The sequence below is a fragment of the Xylocopa sonorina genome, chromosome 11 (genome assembly GCF_050948175.1).
Source record: "Xylocopa sonorina isolate GNS202 chromosome 11, iyXylSono1_principal, whole genome shotgun sequence".
NCBI lineage: Eukaryota > Metazoa > Arthropoda > Insecta > Hymenoptera > Apidae > Xylocopa > Xylocopa sonorina.
In genome coordinates, this window is record NC_135203.1 from 6,427,933 (window position 1) to 6,451,405 (window position 23,473).

At 41.5% G+C, this 23,473-nt stretch overlaps 3 protein-coding genes across 4 annotated transcripts; 1 reads left to right on the top strand and 2 right to left on the bottom strand.

The window, feature by feature from the left end:
• Positions 1–5,775: 5,775 nt before the first annotated feature.
• LOC143428783 (putative salivary secreted peptide) lies at positions 5,776–6,221 on the bottom strand. The gene has a single exon (XM_076903907.1). The coding sequence runs from the start codon at positions 6,219–6,221 to the stop codon at positions 5,820–5,822; it is 402 nt and encodes a 133-aa protein (XP_076760022.1). The 3' UTR covers positions 5,776–5,819.
• An 8,640-nt stretch (positions 6,222–14,861) lies between these two features.
• On the bottom strand, positions 14,862–18,032 carry LOC143429097 (protein phosphatase 1H). 2 transcript variants are annotated; one of them, XM_076904507.1, is made up of 7 exons: positions 17,661–18,032; positions 17,215–17,548; positions 16,873–17,130; positions 16,582–16,799; positions 16,231–16,501; positions 15,901–16,160; positions 14,862–15,829 (listed from the first exon to the last, which is right to left on the bottom strand). In XM_076904507.1, the coding sequence occupies exons 2-7, from the start codon at positions 17,398–17,400 to the stop codon at positions 15,574–15,576; spliced, it is 1,449 nt and encodes a 482-aa protein (XP_076760622.1). In that variant the 5' UTR covers positions 17,401–17,548; positions 17,661–18,032; the 3' UTR covers positions 14,862–15,573. The 2 variants fall into 2 exon arrangements, with proteins under 2 accessions (XP_076760622.1, XP_076760621.1); XM_076904506.1 differs by having other exon boundaries at positions 17,215–18,032.
• A 346-nt stretch (positions 18,033–18,378) lies between these two features.
• On the top strand, positions 18,379–21,035 carry LOC143429077 (uncharacterized). The gene is made up of 4 exons (XM_076904474.1): positions 18,379–18,503; positions 18,628–18,801; positions 18,984–19,116; positions 19,197–21,035. Exons 1-4 carry the CDS (start codon positions 18,468–18,470, stop codon positions 20,345–20,347), a joined length of 1,494 nt encoding a protein of 497 aa, XP_076760589.1. The 5' UTR covers positions 18,379–18,467; the 3' UTR covers positions 20,348–21,035.
• Positions 21,036–23,473: the final 2,438 nt, after the last annotated feature.

Sequence of the window (23,473 nt, forward strand, 5' to 3'; positions counted from 1 at the left end):
AATTTTCCAGTAACAAGCAGCCTGTCAATATAGGGTAGAAAATTGGTGTGTCTTACTTTCTGAGAAGTAAATCGCGACATTTTTATTGCTCCACGTCAAATATCGCAAAACAATCGATGGTTCGTTGCCACAAGGGTTGCTAAACGTAACAATTGTCTCGCAGAAGTTTCTTTCCACGGTTTACCAAACTGTAATACGTTCATAATTCATTCAGAATATTCATTCGTCCGTCGAGAATATTCGTCGTTCATAAATTTCCCCAAAAATAATCGCGATAAAACTAATCGCAAATCATTCGTTCGGTATTATCCAAGCTTTTCTCCTTTCAATTAGAAAGTCAATTTGCTTATAGAAAAAGAAAAACTATCTCGAAAAAACAATTTTTAACGACGTTCCTCTATAACTTTCAAAGAAATTACGCGATGAAGAGCGGTTCATTAAAAAGCAATCGTTGCACTTCGTCCACGATTTCCGTGTTCAAAGATTCAACCGCCGGAGGTTATTCCGGTAAAGTTTGAGATCACCTCGCGCAGTTTCTATTTATGAATTACATATATTTTATATACGCTTCTGCTTACAAACTGCAGGCTGCATCTCGTACGAGTTATTACGTATTCAACGCGAAGCTGTTCCGCGGAGAAAAATAAATGATCAGTGATAGTGCGCGATATTAGGGGGACGGTAAATTACTTAGGTAAACTGGAACTAAGCTACGTATGAAAGTCCGCGGTTTTGATATAGGTACGTATATATGAATAAGCTGTCTGGTAAATTACGATCGATACGCAGTAGGAACGACGTGTCGACGATCCTCATTTTTCTCTGCCGCTCTAAATAATGAAAGTCAACTCTGGCTTGGCAAATACCGGCCAGACGAGGAATTGTTGCGTGCCACCTTCCTCTTGTCTCGTTCGTTTTCGTACGTTTAGCCTGTCTTCGAAAGACAACCGTCCTTGTCCGTGTATTGAACTTTCTTCCTGCGATTAAATATTTAACGCCTGGATCGATACAGTTCCGTATATCCGTGGTCTGCGACACGAGCCATCCGGCTGTTCTATGCGAGGCTCTTCCACTGGCCAGTCCGAGAAATTACTAACCGACCCTTTACTTTACCCGTACGCAAACACGTCCGCGTACGTCACTCTCAATCCACTTCATCCACCCCCCTTTCAAGCGACTAAAAACATTTTCCTGTACGAGACAGTCGATGCGGCGGCACCCTTGCGAAAATATCTGAGACACCCCCCCTGCGTAGGTGATTCTCCCGAATATTCGCTCGCCATAACCCAGGCATAAATATGCAGATCGTTCTCAAAGTGATTTATGGCACTCTGTGGAGAGTTTTAAACGATTGGTAAATAAGAGAAGAAATATTAATACCAGATTCTGTGCGATAGCCTGACGACGAGGCCACGCCCTTGACCATTGCCCTAGTTGGGCATCACCCTTCATTTACTAGCCTCATTATCCTCGTAATTAAACTTCAATATTAATTGGTTCTTAAACGAATTCGTGCGCCACAGGAACTCTGAAAATAAGATTCGAGTTAAAAGAAAAGAATAGAAAACGCGAGGTACCATTAATAGAAGCTGTTATAAACGCAAATGACGCTGCGTGAGTATTCTGAAATTTATGGTACAAATGTAAGGAGCGTTCTCTCCCTTTTGGACATTTTCTCCCGAGATCGATAGACCAAAGCCGCGTAAATGTCAGTATTTATTGACGTGAACCCCTGTTTCCCTTGACGATGATTGCCTTTGCCTGTAGTTCACCTACCTGTCCCGCCACCCACCACTTTGTGTCCTTTTTACCTTTTCTAACTCTTGCGCGATATGTCATGCCATTTTCCTTAGAGCGTGTTATAATTTATCGCCGACAGTAATGTCGCGCCAGACGTGGAAGAAAGAAATGTTTGCAGCCGTGATTTATCGCGTGGACAATAATTTTTTTTTTTAAGTTATTTAAATACAAGCGTTGCTCAAAATTTTTAAGTTCTTGTAATCCCTATGGATTTATATTGCTACAAATACACGATGAACAACTGGAGGTGATACAATAAATTTCTGTCGCAACGGCGATAGACGCTGTCTATAGAATCGAGAGTATGTAGATACGAGTGTAGCGGGGGATGAAACGTTCGTATCAGAATGGTGCTTTTTCTTTCGCGGTGTATAGAATTTTTAAACCCGTTGCTCCAGTTTCCGCTGAATTTTAATTCTGAAATATTCCGCTACTTAGTTTTTCTGGCCCATCCCGTTTTCGTGGCAATCATTTTTTTTCTCTCTTCCTCGAATAGATTAACGAGTACGAGAACATTAGCCTAACGTATAGAACGTAAACTGGATACTAACCAGTTTAATAAGATTAGAATAAAACAATCTCGCGACGGTGGCAACAATTTCGATTCGAAGGCAGACGTTCAAGCTTTTACAGGCGAGGTGTCTGAAAACATAATATCGACGATTTTAACGATCGTAACGTCATTTTTGTTCCCCGATATCGAGCGTCAAATAGTTGACGCATAGGAGCGAAGTCGAAATAGATTTAACAGAATTGTTGTCTGACAATTTCCACGACCAATATGACTTTATTCAATATAAATTATAATCACGATTCAAGCGTTAATAGAACGCGCTCCAATTTTCAATTTCTCTCTACCGCTTTATACACTTCAATCTCTGCCGTCACTGTATACATAATTGAAGTTACATTTAAAATTAAACAACGCTGTCGCAACAACCAGGAATTCGAAGCGCCTGGAAAATAGTTTTTCTCATAAACATGTAACGACTACTTGTCGCAGTTTAATTTAAACGCCTACGTCTCCGGCCTAATCTCTCATCTAATATGTTCATCGCAAATCATCATCAAGACGGTCCCTTTTAATCACGACAGATTCCACCGTAATGCGGTTTTCTTCGTCGAGAATCCGATCAAAGGATATTAGTTGATCGTGTTTCTTCTATATACGTATAAACGTAGATTAGTTGGCCAGAGTACAGTTCATACCGGTTAACGAGCTGACCGCATGGGGCAACACTGTTGACTTACGTCGTAATCGTACCGGTGCTTAGCCTGTGATCTTGCATTTGCGGCTAATCAGCAGCTGGGATTGGTTTCAAAGGACTTACAACTAGTATCAAATAGTATATATATCTATATATATATCTAAGTTTGATACGAAATGATATAGATACACTTTGGTACCTTCGTGCAGAAATAATGTTCCAAACTTATCGTTCTTTGAGGCATACATCTCGATTTTAACTGATGAGCCTCGCGTATGAATACTGAAATGAGTTTAGAAAATAGCAGGTATTTAGTAGACGATTCTCATCGCGCGATTCTCCGAGATTGATCTATGCAACTCGTCAGAAGCGCGCGCTCAGCTCTCGTACGGATGAATCTTTAACTTCATCAGCTTTTACAGTAGGTTTGCCCGGATCGCGTCCGGCATCAAACAGAAAACGCAAGTCAGTTAGCCAATCCATTAAAACCATTTCATTGGAGACTTGCTGCGTAACGTCTATAACTCGGCTGACTTGCATTACGTCTGTAATATTTCAGGTAGCACACGTTGAACATTTACACCGTCCCCCTTTGTTGTATCGCCTCGCGCGCCGCATACAAAAGAGGCAGAGGAATAATAAAATATCTCGAAAACAGAATCCCTTTTGTCTCTTCGTTCTTTCAGCCTGCTCGGATAGGGAAGAAAACCTTTGTCGCCGTCCCGGCGTGTTTCGACTACAGATTTCGAGAGGAATAAAAGGAACGCGTCGCGTTGTTTGGCGCGAAGTTTAAAAACGTTGAAATCGTAACTACGGCTTCCCGTTTAAAATTGCCCGATAATGGCCGTTGCGGTTTCGAGCTGACGGCTGGTTCTTCTGTGGCCGCGCCGGGGGTGCAAACACGCTTTCATTCGGTCCCTCGTTCTCGTCGAGTCCTGTCATCGAATTGTCTGCCCGGCGTTGGTACCCGGCGCATGTTTGCTCGTCAGTTTCGCAACTTTACAAGCAATAACCGAAATCGTGCGGGACAGGTTTATGGTCGTGGCCCGGTGGTCCTTACGATTTCGCATTACACCTGACCGACAGCTGTGGACTTTAAGAGCCACAGATCTTCTTATCAGAACTGATTACACGGAAAGGGAAAGTCTCGTCCGATTTAAAATAGCGGCTCGCTTCTCTATCGGAATCTTCATCGTCGAATTATCTTTCGAGCTTTCATCGAGGCGACAGAAAATGTATAACACTGTGCAAACTTTTCTGGGACGAAGAGTTTCCCGGCGCATCAATCGAGCTTCAGTCGATATTCGCGCAAAAAACACTGGCAGAATCTAGAATAGAAGTTTCGAGTTGACGGTATACACGTAAATACGAATAAAACACAGAGGCGTCAAAGAGAGGAACTATACGACTGTACAAGCAAACTCTATTTTTAGTCGATCATCATAAAAGCGGTATACGACGTTTTTATTTTTAGCAACGGAACATATGCCACGATTCACTTTTATACTACCGACACTTTTATATAGCACCTCGATCCAGCCATTTCCTTCCCGATTGTTATAAATAAGCACCAAATTATCGATCGCGTTTCACTCGTTTAGCGAGAGTCTAGTTTCCTCGTACCGTCTTCAAGTTACCTACTTACTTCCTTCAACTATATATTTAGCAACCGCGACGGTAAAAATACCAGGAGATGCCTCTGCCGTTGTCCTGCCTGTCGATAACTGTACATCAAAGTCCAGCGCGGAATTCTAAAGAGACAGTTCTATTCGCGGATCGAAAATGCGAACAACGACCTGCGGAAAAATTAATGAATCGCTCACGTACGCTCGCTTGCCAACGGTACACGGTTTCACCCTATTACCCGGGCAGCTTTAAAACGGGCTTCCATTTCGCTGGTATTTAAAGTGATTTAGAAGCTCGTCCCTATTTACGAAACAGATGTCTGCTGACCTCTCAGTGTCTGTCGTCATTAAAGAACAATCCGCGAGAAACAAGACCGTATCTCCGCTGAAGCGGTGGCCCCGCGCGTTCACAGGGGGTTGGTGGAACTGCGGGCAAACTAGATACTCGCGGACCGGTTCCAAGGGTGGAACGGAGATAGAATAAGTAGGTTAACGAAATGGTCGTTCGCAAGCTTGAGATACCGCCACCAATTTCAGTGGCCCTCAACTCGATTCGAAGTTTCGCCCGGGCCGATGTTAGCCGCGGTGGAATCCGCGCACGAAGCGACAACAATTTTCCAGTCGGTTGTTCCTACTCCGTGCCGCTACGCATGCATGCGCAAAATCTACTTTGTACGTAAGCCTCGAAAACGGAGGGGTATCTCTCCTAGCGTTTGGTACGCGCGAGCGCCGCGCTGGGATTCCAGGGTGCACGATCACTTGAGAACCGGAAAGGAACGAGAGGGAGAATTATCGGTAGGCACCGCTGGGAACGGGGTCTGGTTGATTAGCGCGTACAAGAAACGCATTCCATCGGTGAATTCCTCCCAATCTGTTTTTCGCCGGGGACACGCTCGTTTCGCCTCAGCGTTAATTGCATTATTATCGACGCCCGTCCTGAATATCATTCCTCCTTTTTCTCACCGTTCCTCGATCTCCGACTTCGTGTCGCGCATTCTTAAACCGCGTTTACTTAGGAACCAGTACAGCGAATATGCGAGTATGTTTCATCGATGACAACAATTAAATAGGTATAGAAATTTACATTTTTATTGGAGTGTTATAAATTAATAATTGCGAGGATCGCCATCGGGATTATTACCAGCGAATCCATCTGAATAAGCTTGGTTGGCTTGAAGCGCGCAGCTTAGGGCCTGGCGTACAGCTCGACGACGAAGTTGATTCCGTGTCCCCTTTGACTCTTGAATCGCATGGTGACGTTGCTGGTTCCTGGACCGCCTCTGAGGATACTGGCGTACGCACCGTTACCATCGGTCTTTTGGTCCAGAGCCTGGACCAGGGTGATCCTGTCGTAACGCGAGGCATTGAAGGTCCTCTCCTCGGTAACTATTCTCATCCAGGAAGAATTCTTGACCACGTTCTGTCTGAGTACGATCCTGTCGCCGGGCATTCTGAACCCGACCGACAAGTTGTGAGACTTGTTCACGTTCGAAGCATACTGGCCGACTTGAGCGGACGAGTTGACTTCGGTAACAGCGGCGACGATGACCACCAACGCCAGGTAAAAGAGCACTTTCTGCGCAGCCATTTTCAACACTTGTGACACGTATCAAGTTTTCTAGTTGCACTCGTGCAAGTTCAGTGCTGAATACTGGCGTTTGACACCGGTTGGCTGTTTAAATATCGCCAACAATCGGCTTATCAGTTAACTTATCGCGATCTGTTTTCAAACGCACTACTCGCTGTTTCTGGAAAGATTTGTTCTAAGAAATTGTCATTGTCGATGTACAATTTTTGCATCGCGCGTATTATTCGACGATATCGATCGATTATCGCTCGCGATATCTATATTCTTTTCGCAGAATTAAATGCCAATTATTAAAGTAAATAATAAGTCATCGAGTGTAAGAGGTTTCGCTGCATGAACATGTCGCACGTTCGATGCAACAATAATAAGACTCAGAAAAGTAGTTCGAGTGGTTTGAATCATCCCGTTTTTCTAAGACTCCGCGTCGCGTTATCAAATTAGTGAGATATTGGTATACAGAAAGCTTTGTAACATATGTCATTTCGTGTTTAGAAATTGTGCGATGTGCGTTGAACGCAAAGGGTTCGTCACGATTCAATTTTCGGAATTCTCCGAAAGCAGTACAAACTAAAACACTTAGAACTTTTTAATTGTATGAAGCGTTATCTTGTATAGGCTAAGAGCCTTGTGCGACAATCAACATCTAATTTCTGATTCATTGGAAGGTAATTTAAACACACGTGTTCTACGTATCGTAAGCAAACAATTTTATCTGTACAGTACTCGCAAAACATAAAGCTAGGTATTAAATTTTAATAGGTATTGACGTTCGATCGTGGCTTTCTCCGAAAATCGACGTACAATAATAATTCCCTGAAACAATTCGTAGACCGATATCTTTCCAACTACAGGCGATAATCATCATTATCAACGATAGACCACCGCGTGTAAGGTGTTTGGCCTCAATCTGGTAATAGACGACGATCTCTATAATTCATGAATAACCCAACTCGATCTAACGCTGCATCCCGCTGTGTGTACTCTGCTCGCACACGAGCGCACGCCCTCGGATTCTGTGCACCTTCGCCCAGGCTGCTCTCGCAAGCTTCGCAGTATGAGGTCTTTGAAAGCATCTCCATAACGTATTATGAAATATTTCAGCCTGTACACGTTTTGAATCGCTATAAAAATTGTTTAAATAGCTAATTGCGGTGGCCCCGAGTAACTTTACGGGCGGGAAAATATCCGCGCGATCAAACGTTTATTTGCCCGCGCTTTAATGATGTTGTCGCTTCCACATATTCCGCGCGCGCATAATGCGAACCGTTAGATTTGTTTGCGAGCGAATGTTTGCGTTCCGCTCGCGATGTTCTGTCCGCTCAGCTGGTTGAATTTAAAACACTCGTTTATACACTTTTTACGGCCCCGCCGTTGGTCAGAGAGGGACGGAAGATTTCGTAGTTGGCGCCCTACATTACGAGCTTTACCGACTCCGAGGGCTGGAACCGCTTTGTCAAGGCCGTTGTAGGTTGTTTGCTCAGATGCTTGTTAACCGTGTGAGCATCCAATATGTTACCTCGTGTATGCACTTAGGTCCTGCATCGAGAGTAGATTCACTCGGATCATTAAGTCAATTGCTGGATACACGGTGACAGAATATCCGTGCTAAGAGCCGTGAAATCCACTCGTCGTTGAATGCTATACGGCCAACAACGTGTTCGTGTCTCGACTCTAATTTCTACAAAAAAAAAAACTAGAAAAAATAAAATTTTTCTTCCAATCCACAAGATACATTTAAACAGAGAGAAAATTGTACAAAAGTAATCGATCGATCGGATGAACCCTCAGATTTTTCAGCATAGAACCTCGACTACGAACGTCTCACTCGCAGTGGTACGCTTACATACGGAAACAGACAGGCAACAGAGATTTAACTTGAATTTCCTGTCTAGGAACGACGGCGTACGATGGGCTCGCATTATTCATTCAATGGACAAACGTTGGCTACGGAGCTATTCGATCTCTTGCACCTGTCTCGAGCATTGCCGGACAGAAGATGCTCTCGGGCGTCTGCATATCACCGGGACGACGCTTTTACCATTAATTATCTGGCTGTGTACTTCGGAAATCCGAGGCAGGGCTCGATTTCGGCCGTCTTAACGAGCTATCCGGTAATGCTGATCCAACGTGCAGAGAGGGTTGAATCCGCTTTCGTAGCCACTCGAATCGTCTGGGTTGGAGCGCGACAAATTTTCCGCACGGTCATTCGAGAACGCTCGGGACGTCACCGTGTATCGCAGCCGACAAACGTTGACGGCACAATGGGTTGCGGGACGTCGAATAATTAATACGTTACGGTGAAATTTAATTGGATTATGATAAGAAGGGTGAATTCAAACACGGCCGAACGGATCGATAATGCGAAACAACGGGGTAGTCACGGGTGGAACAACGTTAATTATAAATCGCTTTGCGGACGGGGGAATGAAAGAATCGCGAGGGTGCGAGGCCGAAGGACGAGCGGAAAGGGATAACGAGCGTTGAGATCACCCGTTAGGACAATTAGGCGGACAGAAAAGTTCCATCGCAGTTCCGTACAGCCTCCTGGACGGCCCTGGAAGAATCGGATTGACGGCTACTAGTTTTCTCCATTACTCGATGCCGTCACGCATCTTTTCGGGAATTAACATATTATAGTCGACTGTTAATGACGACAGTGCGGCGTATCCGTGCCACGGACGGAGATGTCTGCGGTGGTAACCAACGGGGTACGGTTATTTTTATCGGTTATTCAAGCACCAACGGCTGATTGCCCGTTTGTATGTAAGATGTTTGAATAGCGAGATACCAACTGCACGGGAGATAACCGTAAGAAGGCCTGAATGTTTCCATTCTGTGAAATACTCTTTGCTCAGCGTCGTACAGATTATCGTTCGTCGAAGCATTCAAGTTTAATCCCGTCTCCTTTCGGGAACTATATCGAACGATCGATCAACTAGATCCCCTTTTTTTCTCTTCCGTTCATCGGGGAATTAAACGCGAAATTTCACGTCTCCGGAAAGTCATCGCTTCCGGCGGTAATTAAACAAGCAGAATCGATCGCCTCGACCGTTTATTCCGCACCGAAATGGTGTACCATGAATCTGTTATTCGTCGATGATACATTATGAAGAGAAACTGAGCTGCGCCGGACCGCGATAGTTTTGGTTTATAGTGTCCCGATCGTCCCTCTGTACCGTTGCGCGCCGCGTTCGCCTGCATTTGTACACGTAATTTGCATTCGTCGCGATACGATAAGGTTAAATAGTTGCTCCCGCAAACCGCAACCCCAACATCCTAAACATTCAATCGATCCGTTCGCATTATTACGTTCGATCGTGACACTCTATGATTCCTGCTGCCCGTTACTATTCCAATCTTCCTACCTGGCGGGATGCAGATAGAGGAGATACTTGCGCGCGTACAACGCGATCGATGCCACGAACATTCTAAACGCAAATCCAAGAGTTCAGAAAGAAACGAGACTGACGAGCGAACTGTTATCTTTCTATTTTCCATCGCGGTGTCCCGCGATTCGTCGTGACAAGGGCGCGAGAGAAGGCGCGGGAAAACTATGGGGCCCCGCGATGGAGCCCCGAGTGGAATCGAAATTCTCGATGGGTACGCGTCGCGTTCCCACGAGCGCAGGTTCAGGTTCGCCAGCTAATCCCCAGAAAGCTCAGGGCAGCGGCGACGTCGATGCGCTTTCAAGAGGACAGCGCGACGTGTGCGGTCGTAAAGTCGTCGAACGACGTCCCGGTGGCCCTTTCCCTGCGCGGGGTAATCCTCGTAGATTGGCGCGGTGCAATAATTCGTCTGGTATCGGTCTCACGGGGGCGCGGATCGGAGGACGGGGGTGTTAAACGACCGATATTTCTTTCCTCGAGAAGCGACGGTCTCGATTCGTTGCGTGGCTCACCTGTCCGTGCATCCTATCTCGCGTTCATCGCGATGGTCGCACGGAACGCGTCCTCTTTATGTCCCGGCACGTTTATGCATCGTTAAAACTGGCAGCCGCGCCTCGCCAGTAGTAAAACCGCAGTAAATCGACGTATCGTTGCGACGACGACGCTTAAACGCGGGCAAGGGGTAAATGGAAAATGGAAAAATGAGAGAGACGGACGGTAGCCGGATCGAGGCTTGGTGTGTATACCTGTTGGCGAACGCAGGGTCCAAGGGGGACGTTTTCATTGGGCTTCCAGGCGACGCGCCCGAAAAATCGAACGGACCCGTGTATATCTTTCTAGACGCGTCTCGTCTGCCGCTGAGAGAGACATCCGTTTGAACGTCGTCACGGTCGGTGAAATTAATACGGCAAACAGAACTTTTCGCCGGTTCGAAGAAAATTACGTAATAAAGGAAAAGATTCCTCCTGCGAGGAGGGCTAGACGGGCAACGACTTAATTAAGACCTCCCGTCGCTGATCCTCCTACGAAATTTTCGTCGTCCATTCTTCCGGAAGACGTGACAGAGACGAGCAAGAAGCGGCGAGGCAAACACGGGATTGCCGTGAACGCAGTAAGGCCGGAAGGTGCTACGAGGTAGCGTAAACAATTGCCAGCACAATTAGGAAACGTTTGTCCGTCTGTGTTTATCGAAGGATCCGTAACCAGCTTAGGTAACACCTATCCATTTGCTACTCGGCGATGGAGCTTCGAGTCGGTCGTGCGGCATAGTCTACAGAAATGTTGTTGCGTCAGGCAAATTCATCGAACAATCGATTATGATTCAACTAATTCTTGTTATACAAAGGAGTTCGTTACGCAACGACAGCTAAGTCGTCGCGAGTAGCTCGCGCGATGTGTCAATTGCTCGTCGTTATCCAGAATCAATTCTCTAATCCGCGAAAGTTTTCTCTACCTCCAAAGAAGAACACAGGAACTTGGAATTAATCGCATAAAGATATCTCACTTCGTACAATGAAATTCAAAGCGAGCATCAACGAGCGCATATCCTTCCACGTTAACGGAAATTGGAGCTGCATCACTTGCAACTAAAATGAAAGAGATACTTTTCGCTCCACAGTGACCGGTAAAGAAGCTGAATCGATTGGTTTCATGCAGGATGCCCGGTAGATTATACGATTACAAGTTACGTCAGCGAAAATGAAGTTATTGGTGCACAGAGAGCGGAGCATACGCCACGGAAGAACTTACCCTGACGTACGCTAATTTGATATTGGATAACTGTTCCCGTAGTCCAGGTGAGCTTACGTGGGCCTCTGAAGCCGTGCACGCAACACGATGAATCCTACGCATCTCGAAAAAGCGCATCACAGCCAGAACAAAGGATAAAAAATGTTTAATAACAAGTAGATTGTAAAGTGATTTGATAAAGCAAAGAATGATGAAACGGAGGCACAAAGGCTGAGGAAGTGGTGGAAGGAAAAGGATTTAATTTAGTTCAACCTGTTCGCTTTCAATAGATGTATGCATCCCAGTCGACATGCGGGTAATAGTACGTTTCCTTTACTGCGAAACTTTTTAGAAAATTCTCGCTGATTCCCAACCCCTTCTGTAATCTGCAGACGTTACAACGGACCACCATTATCTGAAAAAAGAAAAAAATAGTTAATGGTTGCAAAAAATTCACGAACGAAGCGAGGCAGGAAGGAAGTAAGGAAGCAAGAAGGGGTGAAGGAAAGCTTGGTCTTTATTTTTCCTCTCCGCCATTCGTCTTTACGTTACTCAATCAAGTTCTACACTTTGATTTCATTTTTCTGCTATGATTCTTTTTGCTATAATCTTTATCTTCTAGCACCGGCTGTTTTTTGTAATCGACAATTTCTTAACTTGTTTACAGATAATCAACTAATTGCGAGATAAAGTCCAAGCTGCATCACGAATGCGTACTACTTTTACTCGATGGTTTTTTTATAAGTTCAATCTAGTTACAAGTTTTGTTGACTTAAACCTAGAAGATGGATAACACACGGCTTCCTTGAAATATGGATACCAACCGTGAAGGTACTGGCAGACTCAAGCAGAGAACTGGTCACATAATCCCTTGACGGCAAACTTGTCGCATTATCCGTTGCGTCACGTTCGGCAACTAGGCGTTAGTTTCCAGCCAAGGGACATTAGATTCGGGAGACACTAAGAGAGTTGACAACAAGCACCAGTCACCTGCGGAACTAACGAGGCGAAGCTGACTTTGAATCCTGAGAAATATGCAAGACAAATTACTGTACAAGAACTACCGTTACAACCGTATGACTCAGAGATCCGTTCGAACAATGCCCCATAAGCGTGAAGTTGTGCACGAATTAAATTAGATCTTCAATCAAAAAGAAACGTTATCGCCCCCGCTCGATCGATGGTAAATGAAAATTTATGCATCAACGCAGAGAAACAGAAACAGTGTGTCATACACAGCCACGATACGGCTCGAGTGATTGATACCCAGACACAATCGTCGACAAATGTTTCATAGTATCACCTAATTCGTACTTTTACTTTCAAATTGCGAACGACTCCTAGTTCCACGTAGCGGCAATGAGAGGCAGATACATCATGTCCTATCGGAGGAAGCCATCAATGGCGTAACCAGGAAGCCGTCCAAAGTTCTCTAACGATGATGTATCGAGCCCGCACCAGACCCCTAACTTGCGGCCATTCCGATACACCGTAAGTTACCGTTTCTTTCGCTCTTTCTTTCTCTTATCCTTTCTTTCGCCACCCTTATCAGGAGAAGCATTACGTCCCTTGGTATCCTCCAAGTTACCATCGATGATGACCGTGACAGATAGCCTGTCATAACTCGCCGGCACAAAAAACATATCTGCGTTATGACGTGTGCTAAAAAAGTAACGCGCGCGGGGTTATTCCGTTTAAAGGGTAGACGGTGAATTATGTCGGTCGAATTGTCTAGGGCCATTAGTTTTCCCCCGATAAACTTGACACTCGGTTTAAATTCCGTTCCTTGTACGCACCTTTTAGCATACACTTGATACTGTCAGAAAGTGGACAGTGTAGAAATGCATTTCTGATTTCGATATAATGAAAAGGCTTTCAGCGACGTATAAATCGTTATTTAAGCCAGATTGAAATAATATCCTCGGAGTGATGAAAATTTTGATAGCCTATAAGGCAAAGAAGAGTTCGGAAAACTGTCAACTCAGGGGCACTGGGAGTTTTAAAACCGAACGACGCTAGAGTCAACGGGGAGCTGTCAGAGTAGCTTTAGTTTTCACAGGCAGCGCGCGTATTTCCGTACGAAGGAGAGCACTTTCCTACGGTGATTCGCTATGCTTTTTATCTTTCTGCCCTTTTATGCTGTCGCTCTTAGTCCGGGACGACATTGATGACGCATTAAAATTCATCTGCACCTTTATTGTTGGTCGTTTCATAGAATTTCCCTCGCCCGTTATCCTTTCGCGGACTCAGCACCGTTGGAAGGAAACAAATTCGCTCGTTAGATACGATATAAAACCGCGATTGATAATGTTTCAAGTCGCAGGTGGAATTACAGAACAATTAAGATTAATAGCCCTTTATGGAAACTGAGAGACGTTCTTTTGGGTATAGCGTTTATGTTAGTTGAAACTAATTTACAATTTTGTCCGATGAAAGCAGAACGCTGCCTTCTATTTCGGTTACGTGTCATAATTAAATTTATGAAGGTTGACTGTTTTGAACAGTGTGCCATACCGACGACGCGAAAATGCACTTGCCTCTTTAAGCGTCTAAAGGGTTTACGTGCGTGCTTTTCCTCGTATACGGAAATTCATATTTTTAGTCTGTTCGTTTTGTACCGAACATTTGAATTTTGCAAGAGGAATTTAATGTTTATCTCAAAATTACTGTCGTTTTGCATCCACCGCTCTCATCAATTTTAATATGCTAAACTATATGAAATTATAAAACGTATAAAACCTGCTACCATCAAATGAGCATATGAAACATATTAAAGTTTATACAAATTAAAAATTTTAGAAGCAAGTCATGGCCAAATTTATTAAATTCCAAAGAGCTTTATCAAATTTTTAATATATAAAATTAAAGTTTATTAATAAATATTATATTCGCAACAGTGGAATATATTATTTTTACAGTAAACATGATTCTACGTGTGATTATTTTACATATAATTCGTCTACTTTGCAAATAGTTCATAAACAATTTATCCTCAGTTTACACAGTGTTCTGAATCTGAATTTGAATTTGACGCGGCGCATGCGCACAAGAATGTATAGAGAACCAGTGGGGTCAGTTAGCCGGTTTGAACGCGCCGCGGTGGTATCAAAAGTAGTCGTTGTGCTTTTTCAACTTTAATTTAAGTGTTATAGTGCTATATAATTGTACGAGTGGTTCGCTTAATCGATGTGCCTTGCAATTGAAATACGGTGTGTGTGTTTAACAGTGTAAGAGTGTAAATATAAATGAAATAAGTGTAAAAAGAAAAGTGACCTTTGGGATCCCCCATTGTGCAATGGATAATGGATACATCTTTCGCTCTCATCGTGGAATGGATATTGGATATGCAGTCTAAATGGGTACGTAAAGAAATTTTAGTTATTTTTTATCGAATAACACACTTCACTGTTGTATATATTGGATTAAAGCGTTTTAAACAAAACTGAAGGTAGAAATAAAGTACGTCGTGCAGTAAATTCGAATAGAGTCAGCCATATTAAATACGTTAAACGTATATGCAATACAATATAATATAACTTTTATTCCACTTCTTAATTACACTAATTGTACATCAGAATCAAAACAGATTATACAAACGCTAGAGAAAACGTACACTTCTTTCATTGATTGCTTCAAACAAAGCAATCTACCCTTAAATGTTTGTATTCATTTATTCTCTTGTGTGGATCAACCACTTAATAATAATTCGTACATATTTCAATAGAATTACTTAAGAATAAAAATAAATACAAGACAAATCATTAAAATCATTGAAGAAAATATATACTTACAGTAAGATTATTTTCGTACAAATTTATTCCTACTTCACTTTTCTTACTCTCCTCTCGATGCAAAATTATTATTCACACGTATTGAAAGTTATACAGACTTTATCTCTACTTTGGATACTGCATACTATTTAAAATTAAAGTACTTACATTTCATGTTCAACACTCTATAATTGGAATGTTCCATTAAATAATCATGGCGCTTTTTAAAATACACTTTTAGAAAGTGGCAGTATATAATAAACTTTCACTCCGAAAAGAACTGTTACGTAGTTTAAAAATATTCAATATGTATATATAAATATTATTTGTTAAAAGCAATGTAAAAGCAATGGTATTTTAGTGATTAATCAATCACTATACTAATTTGTGAATATACATTAAACCTGAACTGCAACATTCCTACTTATAACATAAGATAATCAGGTCCTACGGTTTTGTGATCATCTATTATACAGAATTATTAACTGATATGTGCAACGAATCCATGGAATATCTTCTCTCTTGTTGCGTTGTTTTCATCCATTGCTTATGTTCACATAAGTAGGGATACAATGGTACCACTAATACACTGATATCATCAACCGATGCCATGGGTGAAAACTTTTCTTCCGTTTCTTCAAGATTTTCTGATTTACCAACCCAAGCTCGTCCAACTAATCTACCCCTTGCTGATTGTACTAATTCTTGAGCACCCATTGTCAGCCTATAGTACAAATATTTTCATCATTCTCACTTGAGTAGAATATACATTCAAATTTTTAATAAAAGACACACCTGCATTCCAACGATGGGGTATCAGGTGCAAGTGTCTTTCTGAGTATATTTGCTGCTGTTCTATCCGATACAACATCCCAAAGCCCATCTGTAGCTACGATAACGCAATCACGTTCTGTGAGATTGCAGTTGTCTAAATTTAGAGATTGCACTTCTGGTTGTGACGATAAGAATGGTTTTATGTTAACTCCTGTACCAGCTACTTTTAAGCCATGATCTCCAAAACCGCGCGTTACTCCTATAGTACCCATTACTCGACTCTGCATAGCAAAGCTACATTAAATTTCTACAATATGTGTCGTAATTTTGTCAGGTTCTAAGAACATTTACCCTTTTGCCATGTCCAGAGATGAGTGGTAACTTAAAATCGGAATGAGTTAATACTTTATATGCCCAACCTGTCATGTAAGGCTCTCTATATAGAACCATAGATCCTAATTCTTTTAGTAGGGGTCGTTTTCTAAACTCTAGTGGTGTGAAATAGCCTTTCAGTAACTCTGTACTTCTTAGAAAACCTAATGCCCTGACTCGATTCGATTCTGAATCTGGTGTATGATCTCTTGTTAGTGCACGCTGACTATCCCCCAAAACTAGTACAGCTCTATCAATTACAGTTTCGTATTAATTATTCTAACTTTTATCAGAAATATTAAACAACACTTGAAATGTGAAAATATTTACCTCGAATCACCAGCACCCGCTGCATATAATCTACCATTGAGAAATAGAATGGTAATTGCTGTGCACCCCCCACCTCCACCTTGAGCTTGAGCTTCTACCATTTGATCCATTTGTCTATATGCTAATTCAATAGCACCTACAACTAAATCTCTTCCTTTTATTAATTCATCTTCATCTTCGTTAAGCAACATATTTCCAGGTATTGCCATTAACCTTCCCTAAAAAAGGGTAATATAAATTTTTAAATGATATCTTTAGGAATAAAATTTTTAGCAAAATTTCTGTACTTACAAGGATTATTCTATGCAAGTGTAACCTCGCGGTTAAAGCCACTTGATATCCAGCATGTCCATCGAACATAGAGAACATGACATAAGGCAATGTGACATTAACATCTGCTAGTTTGAGGTCTCCCCTGGTTGCAGAAGTTTGATCTTCATTCCATATACTTTTCCCAGCATTTATGCATTCTGCATAACCAGCACACCAAGGCAATCGGCTTAAGTCTCTTGGAACTATGATTGGTCTCACTCTATGATCTGCACTTACCTATTGATTATAGGAACATTCAAAGTTGCAGTATTAGATATTAGATGTTGTGACAATAATTTAATAACATTTTGAAGCACATACTTGAGTTTCTTCAGTTGTTAAACCTAAGAAACTAGGCCTACTGTAAGGTTTATTTTCTACTTCTGTGGTGACATTAAAATTAAGATAATCTGTTACTGCTTCGTTATCTGAATCTGTAGGATACTGTAGGCCAAGTTCACTCCCACCCACAGCATTCATAATTGCAGACTTGAATCTGTTCAGCATTTTTGCTGCTATTTGTGAATGCAGGAACAGAGATGCCGTATAGAATACACTGAATAGAATTTATCATAACATGTATCTTGAGAATAAGATATCACTTTCAATAATAGTATTTGCTTCTTGTATATTCCTAGGAAACGTCCCGCTCAGTCTAACTAATTGTATACAATTATTTATAAACACTGTGTTTTCGTTCAAAAATTTGTTACAAAGTTTCAATAAGAAAGTAAGAATTTATAAGTGGAAGAAATTACTGTCATTACTACATTCATTTTAAATTCATACAAATTAAATACAGGTGGTTTCCTAGGAATGTTCCTTGCTTTTATTTTATTATTTGTAAAAAAGCAGATATTTTCATGTCTCTGTACATCAGCAAAGAAAATGATTGCGATTGCTGATTTGGTTAGTTGTCATCTGTCAATTACCAATCACAAAGTCAATTTTACACAAGAAATCGAATTTTTATGTTCGCGATAGCACTACGTTTAGAAATGGAGTCATTATACTTTGAATTATTCATAAGTTTGCATTTTCTTTAAGTGGTATCACCTTGTTGACAACTATTTGTCAACAATAGGATAGGTTATATCTTGACACGAGTAGCAGGTAGCTGTTTAACCGTGAACTAGGTATGATATAGAGTTATCATTCAGTACAAATTTGTGTTGTATAGTCCAAAGTCTGTGTTGTATAACTCTTGTCATTCTCATATCACATGCAACATTATCAATTCAGAATAACACTGTCATTGCGATGGGTGTTATAATTAATTTAATGAATTATTGTGTTTAAGGTTATCTGAAATATTGTCTGATTTCTTCGTTTAATTCCCATATAATATAAGTTTTAGTGTAACTTGTAATTAAAGTGTTGGCATAATTTCTGTTGTTTGCTCGATCGATATTCCAGGTTGACAGACTAGAAATTTCATAAGGTGTTCCGTCTATTCATTGTATTCATTTGTGTGTACACTATTTTGTTTTTGACATGTAAATCTTAAAGGTATAACAAGCTTCTGTAAGTAATTGACCAGAATTTGTTATGTACTAAGACTTAATAGATAAAATATGTCAAAAATAAAGACAATTGTTCGTAGTAGCGAGGTAATTATCGTCTCTTACATCGTTTATCTTTATTGCTTCGGTGTATTAGCTTGCCAATGTTTACATGCTTGCAATAAATAAAAGTTCATTGCAATTCGGCTGATAAGGTGCAATTAAATTTTAGGAAGCTAGTAGTTCGTCTGGAAGTTCCTCTTCTCTATCATCCGATGAGGAGGTAGACGCTAGGGATTTAAAACCGATTAAAGATTATTTGTCAGATCGTAAAGAATTAGCTCGTCAACTTTTTAAGTCTGTTAAAACAGAAAAAATACAAATGATGTTGCCTCAAGCATTAAAGGTGAGCTTCTTCTTAAGTTTTCATTGTTCACATATATTTGGCAAGTCTGAAGTACATATAAGAATAAATGAATAATTTTCGATTGCATGCTGATGATGCATTAAACAAATTTTTAATTTATCGTACACATACTAGTAATAGGAACTATTATATAGTAAGATCTGCGCGATTATTCCTTTTAGAAAATGGATTTTGTACAGTTAGAACAGTGGTGTGTTAATGAGTTAAGTGGTATGTCAAAAAGTCGTATATTATGCATTTTAAATGGGAAGCCTATGTTAGAATCATCAGATACAAGTGATTCAGATGATTCGGGTATGTAGTGGTTTATATAAGTTTTAGGACTAGTAGGTAATAATTTAGGTATTCTATGCGAACTAATTTCTTGGCAATAGGACCCTCTTTGGAAATTATCTCTGACACAGAGGAATGGTTTAGCGATGAGGAAGCAATTAAAAGGGAAGAAGGTTCAAAGACGCTTAAAGGTAAAGTAAAGAAAGAAAAGATGAAGCAGAAGGGGAAATCTCAAATCTCTAAAAGGAACGATAATAAACGTGTTCTTAAGAAAGGGCCCGATGGTACTTGTACAAATGTTCAAGTGAAAGTAGAGGGGGATGTGGGTAAAAATAAAGAAAAAGAAGGTCATAGTTTATTAGATCTGTTAGAGTTAGAAATGCGTGCAAGAGCGATAAGAGCTTTAATAAAGAAAGAAGAGGATATAATACCAAATTCATCTAAATCTACCAAAAATAACAGTACCTCGAATGGAAATGCTGTAGCAAAAGCTGAACAAGATGAGTTAAAGGAGAAGGAGAATTGTAGGAGGCAATTAGAAAGAATTATTAGTGCTCAGCAGAATAGTGCTGTTGAGGATGAAGATGTAGTATTAGTTGTTCAACCAACTCCGGTTATCGAGTTGCTATCTAGCGACAGTGATGGAGAACCTCATACTGGAGTTCGTGTAAATAAAAAGTTGGAAAATGAACGTGTTATAGAAACTAAAGACAAAGTTAATCATATTCAAAATAGAGATTTAAATAGTATAAATAGTGTAAATAGTGTAGATATTTCGGAAGAAAATGAAGCAGCTGAGAATACTACAGAAACAAGTAAAGACGCAGATAATGCACATAAAATGGAAACTTCTAAGCGTACTCATAATAATAATGGACCTCACAAGGATAGTCAATCGAAATCTAGCAGCAAGAGGCGAAAAACAAAGAAGAAGTCGCATACGAAGGAACAAACAAAAACTGTAAATTCAGAAACAGATGCGCAAAATGTAAATTTATGTAAAACTGATCAGAACGTAAAAACTACGAAAACTGACGATGGTTCGGCACAAAATGAAAATTTACGTGAGAAAGAACAAGAGAACGGTGTTAAACCAAAAACAGCACATGATAATTCGTCGTCGAGTAAACAAAATTCTATCGAAATACCAGATACCGCGAGTAAAGCAATTTTAGATGAAGAGAAGTCCATCGATATGGATGAAATAATTGATTTAGATAATTATTGCGATGACATGGATGACATGGAATGATAACAATGCAAAGTAGGAACAGAAATAACTTCTCCCCGGAAATCACACAGAACCGAAACTTGGGTGAGTCGTTATTATCGAACAGATGATGTTCAAAATGTAATAAAGGAATCGAAAATTCAGTCAGAAATTCGTAAACGATTAAGAGAACGGCAAAGACTATCGAGACTTAGCATATCCCCAAATAAAAATTTACCATCGTCGTCATCGATAACAGAGGCTACTACTAGCAAGATTACGAAGATAAGTCCAATGGGCTCGGTTGATGAATATTTGGCTTTAAAACAAACTGCCACTACAAACCTTACTATTATTAAGAGTAATAATGGTCTTGGAACAACGAAAGGTATTGCAGCATCTACGAATACGCGCATAGGTGCGAATCAATTAATGGAAGACGATCGTGCGTCTACTAAATATTTCGAAAACCAAAAGGTTGACAAAGACATTAATTTAAGCGATAATGTAAATACTGGTAATTTAGTTATTAACGAAAGTGAAGAGGTAGTTGATGAGATTAGCATCACGAATCCTGGTTAATGTAATTTCCATCTAGTGGATATAATTATGTAATAATTGTACGTATGCTTAGGTAATTGAGAATGTTATGGTACTGTAAGTACATCTTCCAACCGTATGATATGAAACAGGTTCTGTACAGCATCCTTATGTTGTACGGATGAAATGAGTTCTTTAAAAGAAATTTATGCATGTAGATGGTGTGTTGTCCAATCTATTGTTTTGTAAGAAAAAGAATAATAATCCTAAAAGCGAAACCGAAGATACAATAAAATGTACATCCCATACGTAAGTACTGTACATACGTAGGTTTAAACAATATATGTAAATGTACAGATATGTAATTTCACGTCTCTACGAAGCGTTACGAAATCGTATAATATTGACCGCTTTCCCTTCGAGAAACAAATGATAAGGAAAATAAGAGGAGGTCCATTAACATACGAATAAACGAGTTGGGCACGGCGCGGAAGTAGAGATCGAATGTTCGCTCGTCACGTGTGCTCTTGTAACGGGTAAAACATCTCTTGTACAAGATAGGAAATGCCAAGGAACCGGTGTCCGTGCAATCTCATTGAGTTTGTGCCCGCGTGTACGCACGCTGCTACGGAGGTGTTACGACAGCACACGCTCGCGCGCTATCCGGAAAGATTTTTCAGAACCGCGACGGTCTTGGCACAGGGAACTTTCGATCGCGATGGGTGGTTCCGGTGGCGTGGAACTTGGGAAAGTTTCACCGCGACGATGCAAATAAGAGATACACAAAAGGCGGAGGGAGACCCGGGGATAAGCCTGTACGGGGAGCAGAAAGGTCCGATGGTGCTCTCTGCATCATGCGAGACAGATTGTTGACAAAAGTTCAAGTGGAATTTAACTGAGTAGACGTATAAATACTGCGCGCTGCCGCGTTGCGCAACACAAGGAATTTCTAGATGGTCCACTTCCGATGAAAGTTACATTTACAATTCCGCGACACGGTGTACCGGTTAATACGACGATGAATTCAGACGTCGCCGTTCTCTCCTCGCCTCCACGCGGGGATTCCACGGATCGAGCGTACACGTAATATGGAAGTAACGAGGCTATATAATTACAGGCGTTTGTCTTCGGCGCGGTATGCTGTTGTTTATACGCTTCTGTTTGTACTCCGCGATTACCGCGGCGTTAGCGTGTAACATTGGAGGGATTAAATACGGTGGAGTGCCATTGAGACTGTTAAGATAATAATTATACGCAAAGATATTTAAGTACCAGCTTTCAGCTACATCGTGGGCAACTAACAGAAAGTGCTTACATTTTGGATGATGTTAATTAAACAACGTTTACCATTTTCTGCCATTATCACGCGGTTCCCTCTTCCCTTGCGAGAATTCGATAAAGTTTTATCAAGGTGAAACGTGGCTTAGACGCTGGAAGTAATTTGTCGCACCCTTCTGAAATTACGGTCTATAGTAATTACGATGGAGTTAGTCTTGTTTTACTTGCAACTCCGTTTCACCTTAGAATTGTGCCGTGAATTGCGGAGGAAAAGTTTGTCGATGACTATGCACTTTCGAATTAATTTACGGTCCATTTTTTCGTTCTGCCTCGTTATCAACCAGTCGAATCTAACGTTTGCGAAGGAGATACGTTACAAACTAGTATTACCCAGGTGAATTGGATTTTGTCGGGTTTCAACCGGGACGCGCACGCTGACGGCTCTGTTTCGACCCTTTTCGAGGGCAATGATGGGGGGGTGCGAGCTTACGAGTAAAACGCAAACCCGAGGCGCGTAGATGTTGACAGAACCAATATTACCGTAACGTTGACGATCATTTCTCGTGCAAACAAGCTCGTCTATCGACGAACGTGACGGATCGTGTAGAACGAAGGATTCCGCACTCCTTTCACGTTGCCCCGACGTGCGGTATGCCACCTAGGAATGCTACAAATTCTGCGGATCAACGAGCGGGAAGGGCAGCCGAACGAAGGGATGTAATTTGTCATCGGGGAGACAGTTGCAGATTCGAAGAATTCTCTTCCGGCTGTATCCTCGGCTCGATTCGTCCCGCTCTTCCGGCGTTACCGATGCATAATAAATTCTCATTTCCCACGCGGACAGGCGACACTGCTCGCACGGTATCGCCGATGTAGGAAGTTAATGCGTTTACGTAGAAAGTGAAGGGAAATATGAGAAATCCGCGTAGCGCACCGTATGGCAGACAAAAAACGTTTCGTCATTTGCGTGGAGAAAAACTAAGTCAGTAGGAAATAAAAGATTCGAATATTTCGTCACACGTGTAGCAAGCAAGCCTGCTCGATTATATCGGGCAGCGTTACGTTCGTTCGGCGATGATAATCACGTTAATAATAGCCTATCTCACACATCCGCGGTTAAAGTAAAACCGCGGCTTTGGTATTTTCACGTCGGAACATTTTCTTCCACCCTTTCGCTTTCGAATTCACTCGACTGGGCATTATTGCTATATTTTTTAGATTCAGATTTCTCTAACAAATCGTAACTAAACGGGCGGCGGTCGCGGTATTTGTAAAAACCGATCGTACACCGTAACGATCCGACAAAACAAGGGACACCCTGCACGGGGGCAAGAAGGATGGGTAAAAAGG